We start from the raw sequence: 6942 nt of genomic DNA on the forward strand, positions 1-6942 counted from the left end.
AAAATAATTAAAATAATATATATTACGATTATTTAATTTTTTTTTTCTGTCAGTATATGTTCGAATGTTAATCACGTATATTAATATGATAATATAAAGAAAAATTAAATATTAAAAATGAAAGTACTACTACTTCTATGCATTTGTAAGGTAAAATAAATTGCTTCAGTTCTGTATCAACTATTCGAACAACGCTGTAACCATAGAGGACAGAGGTTGCATTTTATTATATTTTTTCTCTGTGGTTAAGGACCGTTTGAAATATTCAAAATTTAAAACCAGAAGTAACGAACATTTACTTAACAGGGGTAGTTTGTGATAACTCTAAGAAAATGGCTTTTGAAGAAAAAAATAGTAGATTTAAGTTTCATCAGAATGTATGTATAATGAAGAAGGGAAATTCGAGCCCCAGAAAATGTCGTAAAAAGTTGCAAGACCGGTTTAACGACAGTGAATCAAGTTCTAATAAAAACAATAGATCTGTTCTTTCGGTGCTATCATTAAATAATTCTAGGAAAATGTTAAGAACAGGTACTGAGAAGTTTCATAAAGGATTAAATAACTTTAGAACTACATTAACTAGTTTGTCACAGGTAATTAAATTTTGAAATAACAGAATGGTGTGTTATTTAAACATTTTGTTTTAGAGATTCAGAGGAACGAGACGTAGACACATTTTAGAAGAGACAAATTTTACCCCAAACGCCCCAAACGGTGCACCTGCGACTCCACTCACATTTTCTAAAACAGTGTTAGGTCGAACACCGACCAAGTTGTATAGCCCTTTTGGAATTGAAACACCTACATTGGCACAACCATCTACATCCCTCAATGATAGTAATGCATCTGAACATATCACTGTTATGAAAGAGAAAAGGTCAAAGAGTGACAAACTAAAGCGTTTGATTATGATGAGGTAAGAAAAGGGATTTCGATCAATGTATTTTTAACAATAAACACTGCCTGACAAAGTATTTACAAGAGCTAGCTTTTGAATTAAGCGAATTTTGTAATCTCAAAAAGTATTTTTGAATTGTAAGGTTTATTATTTTAATTTTTGAAGACATTTGCTCCCTTTTATTTTTACCTATACATATATTTAAAACTTCCAAACGTATTGGATGTTTTGTTCTTGTGTTCAAATGAAAAGTATTTTTTACTTTTATACCTATAGCATGTAAGTTATTTTGATGCTCATTTATTTTGTACTTAGATGTTTTAAATACACCTTTTTTATTTTTAATGCATGACATTTCTTTTTACCTTTAAATCAGCATTTTATAAATAAAGAGTCAAATTTGATAAGATCACTTTATTTACGGACTTTAACAACAAATTACATATAAATGGTTTTGCCTTAAACAACAAAAATATGGGAAGAAAATATAATATACTTGTAAAATATAATATTGCTCCATCAAGTGTGTAAAATCTGAAAGAAATATCTCATTAATTTAAATAAATAAGTATATATATAATTACTGTTTACCTTTCCTGTTAAGAGATGTCTAGCATCTTGTTTCTGTTCAACTTTATGTCCTCTTATTAATGCATAACAAATTATCACCAAAATTACAAATATAATAAAATAGCTAGTAGCAATTAGATGCATGTATATTACTTCTTTATCATCCTAAAATAAAATTGAAATGAAAATATAGTAGCTAAATAGACAATGAACAGTTTCTTGTATGAATGGTGTGTTGTAGTAAACCATCATTCAGTTAATAATTAGTAATATTAGGAGTTCCTCAGGTTGTACTTCTCAAACCTTTGTCTTGCTTTATGAGATAAATAATAATTTTGATCTTAATAACATTGACAATATATAATAATAAAGATTATAAGATAATAGTTATCTCAATATATTATTCAAAAAATTCAACACAGGTTCCTAACATTTTTATCATATACAGTGGGTAATATAATATCTTAAATAGATCATGATTGCATCTGCACTTTAATTTCGACTTAAGCTATTTACTTACCGATGATAAGTATTCTTCTGATTCCACTTTATTAATACTGCTACTATCAAACTCTAGTCTCATTACAGGCCTATTGACACATCTACCTGCATTATTGTATATAAATAATTTCTTGGAAACCTAAAAAACAACAGCAATCAGCAAAGTAATAAAAACAACAAATGGTAAAGTACCTACCTCTTTTTCCTCTGAAATTGGACATTCAACATGACTATCAACTTTGGGCATGAATTGCTTTGGACCTGATATTGTTACACAAACATTTCTATCATCACTGTTATCTTTTGAATGGATATTAAAAGACAGTTCAATGTTTTCCGGTTTTTCAGCTTCATTCAAACAAGGAAAGGACCATTCTAAAAAGAGACAATTATTTATTCATTAATTTGTTGTTTTTTATTCAATCTACCTTTTAAGGAGACTATTCCCTGAACAAAAGTCCTATTTGTTATTGGTGAAGTAACAATTGCATAGGTATTTATATTTACTTTGTCTGCGGCAGAAAAATTTGTCTTTGTATCAGCAGCATCATCTTGTATACAAAACCCTGTTTTGTCAATGAAGTGGATTAGTGAAAGCCATTGCTAAAATTAGTGCATATTGTCTTAGAAAATCTAACACTCTGAATTGATAAGTAGTTACTTCTTGAGCATCTTTATTTTCAATGTTGTCGTGTTGGACGTAATAGGCTAACGAAACTGCAGTAATTAAAAAACTAAACAAGCACAGGGCAAAAACAACAAGTGGAGGTCTAGATTTAATGCAATTTGCAAAATTAGCTACTGGGTTCCAAACCATAATTGCAGATGATTTGTTTATTTTACAGTTGAACTTTTTATCTCTTTATACTCATTTCAAATTGGTAGATTTTTTAAATGTTGCACACGATGTAAATATTTTATATATAATAAATACGCACTAAAAACTAGTAGATAATCACATAACCATGAAATACGCCATATAACCTTACAACTTAAACATAAGCTAATATCTATAAGCAAAGCCATAGATAAAGAAAAACATAAACCATAGATAACAAGTTTTGGGAATAATAGTGGCAATGAAACCGATTACGGTTAAATAGCTCGTTTATTGAAAGTGTTTGTAAAGTTTTAAGGTTGACATTTTTCAAAAGATTCCATTTTTTTCCTGAAGGAAATCAGATATAAGCAACTAACTTTTATATTTGTGTTTCTACATCATTTCATATAAGTGTTTTACAAACAAAATAATTAAAATAATAATAAAACTTGTTTTTCAGAGCTATTGACAATATAAAGATATTACAAATTTTTGAAATTTTAATTTATTCATTATTCATGTACGATTTATTTCTACTGATTTTATGCTTTAAGCCTTTTGATGGGGTCATGATTTATTAAGTTTTGAATGAAATATACTAGTGTAATGTATCTACATTGTTTTAATCATCATCGTAGGGTTGTCAGTCCTAAGACTGATTGGACAGGCACCTGCACTCTTTCCTATCCTGAATTCGGATTTCCCTAAAAGTAGAATTGTTTAATTTATGTCTTCACTTGTAGGTACATTTTCTAAATAAATAATAATTGTTTATCTAGTTATTTTGATAATTGGAAAGCAAAAAGGCTTGTAAAGTGCTTTCTTACTCNCCACTTTTCTCCTCAAGGGCTAAATTAAAAAGATAAGTTCTTTGTACACCCTTTACAGAATTAAAAAAATAGGAAAGGCGGCAAATTTAGACTTCGCCCCGGGTGACAGAAATTCAAGATATGCGACTGTCTGGAAATGTACTACTTTATTTCCAAAATTAATAAACGTAGAGGTAAGATAAAACAGGGTTATTAGAATTTGACATTACCTTACTTTGTTTTAATAATGTCTATTGGGTATGTCTGTAACATTTTCGGTTTTGAAAAGAAAGTCTGGTATTTTTTATAATTAGGTACCAATTTGTACATTTTATTTATTAAAGACATTTTGATAGAAAATGAGGAAAAAGCAAATAGGTTGAAAGAATTTAGAGAACCTACACGCAGGTTAAGACTTAGGAGACGTATTAAAGACGAAAGATAGTGCAGAGATACCTAGTGAGCTAGAATACCTGACAATGATGGAAGAGTTTGATTAAGCATTAAAAGCATACAGGCGGTAATCTTAAAATATGTAGAACGAGAGGTTAGACATCGTATGCTTAAGCTAGTTAGTCACACTTACAACACGGGGAAAGTCCCGGAGGACTATAAACGGAAAGGAGTAGTAGTCATATTCAAAAGAAGAGGCGCGGATATATGCGAGAAATTTAGAACATTTCTCTTAAGTTTCTCCGCGTCAAAAATCTTAACTAGGATTGTACAGAGGGAGATGAAGAAAAGGGCGGAGGAACTATTAGGGGAAGATAAATTTGGGTTTAGAAGGAATGGAGGGTCATTCTGGCTTTACGGGTTAAATGGTACAAGATGTTAAATATATATAAAAATGTATGGATGAGATACAAAGATAGAAGAGTGATACATGGTTTATGTAAAGAGCAACAGTCCGTCATTAAGCAGCGACGTAGAAAAGTAAATATTAGGAAGGGTCAAGCAGGGATGCACACTGTCACCTCTACTTTTTAACCTAAACACCGAAGACACGATAAACATCATTAAAGACAGGACAACATTATGGATAGGTATATAAGGGCAAAAAATTAGTGTGCAGATAATATAGCAGTACTATCATCAAGCAAGGAGTTGGAGATATATAAGTCTTAAATAAAAGGGACATGATATTTCGAAATTCGAAAAAGATTGTTAAAGGTGTATGTTTGGAGCGCGGCGCTGTACAGACGCTACATGCGCAAGATGAGGATACCGTGGATAGAGAAGATTAGAAGTGAGGAGGTATTAGAAAGAGAACAGAGGGCGCTATGGAAGTCAATAAGAAATACGCGAAATATTTTGGTAGGATATCTCCTCAGGCATGAGAGGCTAGTAGAGGCATATTGAAAGTAGATGCAGCAGTTAAAGGTGGTAAAAGGTAAATTAGAATACTGTTCATAAATTGTTAAGGATGTGGTAGTTTTTGGGAAATGCGAAGATTAGCTTAGGATTGAAAAGGTAGGGGTGCATGCACGTCCAACCAATCTTAGGACTGACGATCTTATGATGTTCATGATGATAATGATACTTGTACCTCCGATTACGCATACACTGTCTACTTCCGAATTGCTATTGAGTGTCTGCATTCGGATTTGCTCTTTCCAATATTTTGTGTCCGAAATTAGTTAAAATCGTGTCCATCTTTAACTGAATTCTTTATCTGCGAGGGTTCGTTTCGGCTTAGGCACATACGGTGCCGGTGCCAATACATTTTATAACATTAAAAAAAGATATTGTACACGTTACGCTACTTAGGCTACTTCTGTTTGACGGATTCCATAGGCGTAGCGCGTAACTTTGCATTTATAAAACGATAAATAATTATTAGCACCTACCTATTATGCACTGTGATTGTCCCGGCACAAGACAAATCAAAAGAAATTCAAAATATGGATTATATAAACATACAGGTACAAAATGGTTTGTTTTTAACAAGAAGTGGTTAATTTACAGTTGAAAAATCGGAATCGGAGGTGCTATTATAACAAAGACAATAAAATAAAGTAGACAAACGCATCAGAAATGTGTATCTTAAAAAGAAAGATACAAAAAATAAAGTGACCTCCTCTGCAGCTGTTGTGCTTTTCATCTCACTTATCACTATTTTTCATCTCACGTCTCACTGCCATTTATAGGGTGGTGATGCGACGGAAGTGCCATAACGCAAACAAAATAGTACATTTTAGCAGAAACCGAAACGGACGCGGATGCGGAAGTATAATGATTTGACGTAGTTCTTTAATGTCGTGGTCGTGCGCCCTTTTCGCGAATATTTTGTCACAAATTTTGCATTTAACATCGTTAATATCAACAAAATAATCCCTAACGGAACTTCTTCTTGGCATCAAAATTGCCTTTTTAACTTAAAATTTACATCACTAAGCAAACACTATACAAAATAAATAAACGCTATAACTATATTAGTAATTTCGAAATGAAATTATTAGAACTGACTAAGGGGGAACTGAAAGTCTTTGGATTAAAGTAGAAAGCTAATAAGAGAATAAAATTTGGAAAATATCAACATACGACATACTAGGAAATATATTTTGGCCCTAAACTATAATAAAATTATTTTCACAGGGTCAATATTATTGTTAACAAAATTTTGCTGGCTATAACGCTTCATTAACATAAACGGTTGACAATACGTTCACAATGTTACAGAGGGGTCACTCAAAGGTAGCGGAGGTACCTGTCCAAGATGCAGCTTTGCAACAAGCAATTCCATTTAAATTATGTTTTGAAAACGGTCAAATTCAGCCAACAGATAAAAAAAATAAATTTTTACGACTTGTTTTATTGTTCCAATATATCGATTTTCAAAAAGTTTTGTGAAGTTTCGATAAGCTTCCGTTATAAAAATGCGGAATCAGATGCAGAAGCAGATGTGAAAATGTATGCAGAACTTCTGTAACTGCAGAAGTGGAAGCAGAGGTCTATTGTATCACTATTACAGGGTTGCATGGGAGTTACCTACTGTATTCTACTAAGTATTTGACCCTCGTTTAAGTTATAAGTTTTGGCACTAACGATGAGTAGTGTAAGCCCATTTGGCAGATACCAAAAGATTATGAATAGGTAAGTTTTTACATATTTCATGAGTTGTAAATGAAAACAAAATATTTGTGTAAAATAATTTTATAACAAGTTGATATTATACAATAACGTACATAGAATAAATAAAACTATTGTTTTAAAATACTAATTTTTTTACCATTTCAAAATATAAAATGTTCTTAATCTTATGATATAGAAGGCTCACCCAGTTGCGGCTCTCTAGTCTCTAATGAGAGGAAATGAGCAATTGCATCCCCTTGAAACTATATAGA

The 6942-nt window shown here is 31.5% G+C and overlaps 2 protein-coding genes across 2 annotated transcripts; one reads left to right on the top strand and one right to left on the bottom strand.

The window, feature by feature from the left end:
- Positions 1-234: 234 nt before the first annotated feature.
- LOC112904275 lies at positions 235-1243 on the top strand. The gene is made up of 2 exons (XM_025973918.1): positions 235-593; positions 648-1243. The coding sequence occupies exons 1-2, from the start codon at positions 333-335 to the stop codon at positions 918-920; spliced, it is 534 nt and encodes a 177-aa protein (XP_025829703.1). The 5' UTR covers positions 235-332; the 3' UTR covers positions 921-1243.
- A 54-nt stretch (positions 1244-1297) lies between these two features.
- Positions 1298-2966, bottom strand: LOC108732230. The gene is made up of 6 exons (XM_025973916.1): positions 2631-2966; positions 2398-2572; positions 2166-2344; positions 1989-2108; positions 1490-1633; positions 1298-1432 (listed from the first exon to the last, which is right to left on the bottom strand). Exons 1-6 carry the CDS (start codon positions 2784-2786, stop codon positions 1418-1420), a joined length of 789 nt encoding a protein of 262 aa, XP_025829701.1. The 5' UTR covers positions 2787-2966; the 3' UTR covers positions 1298-1417.
- Between the last annotated feature and the right edge of the window lie 3976 nt (positions 2967-6942).

This window comes from Agrilus planipennis, unplaced genomic scaffold (genome assembly GCF_000699045.2).
Source record: "Agrilus planipennis isolate EAB-ADULT unplaced genomic scaffold, Apla_2.0 scaffold30, whole genome shotgun sequence".
In the NCBI taxonomy this organism is placed as follows: domain Eukaryota; kingdom Metazoa; phylum Arthropoda; class Insecta; order Coleoptera; family Buprestidae; genus Agrilus; species Agrilus planipennis.

Excerpts from the sequence above, each read along its gene's own strand:
- LOC112904275 (XM_025973918.1), top strand. The coding sequence starts at position 333 with ATGGCTTTTGAAGAAAAAAATAGTAGATTTAAGTTTCATCAGAATGTA. Across the intron at positions 594-647 it reads CATTAACTAGTTTGTCACAG|AGATTCAGAGGAACGAGACG; the intron begins GTAATTAAATTT and ends ATTTTGTTTTAG.
- LOC108732230 (XM_025973916.1), bottom strand. The coding sequence starts at position 2,786 with ATGGTTTGGAACCCAGTAGCTAATTTTGCAAATTGCATTAAATCTAGA. Across the intron at positions 2,573-2,630 it reads AAAATAAAGATGCTCAAGAA|CAATGGCTTTCACTAATCCA; the intron begins GTAACTACTTAT and ends CACTAATTTTAG. Across the intron at positions 2,345-2,397 it reads GGGAATAGTCTCCTTAAAAG|AATGGTCCTTTCCTTGTTTG; the intron begins GTAGATTGAATA and ends GTCTCTTTTTAG.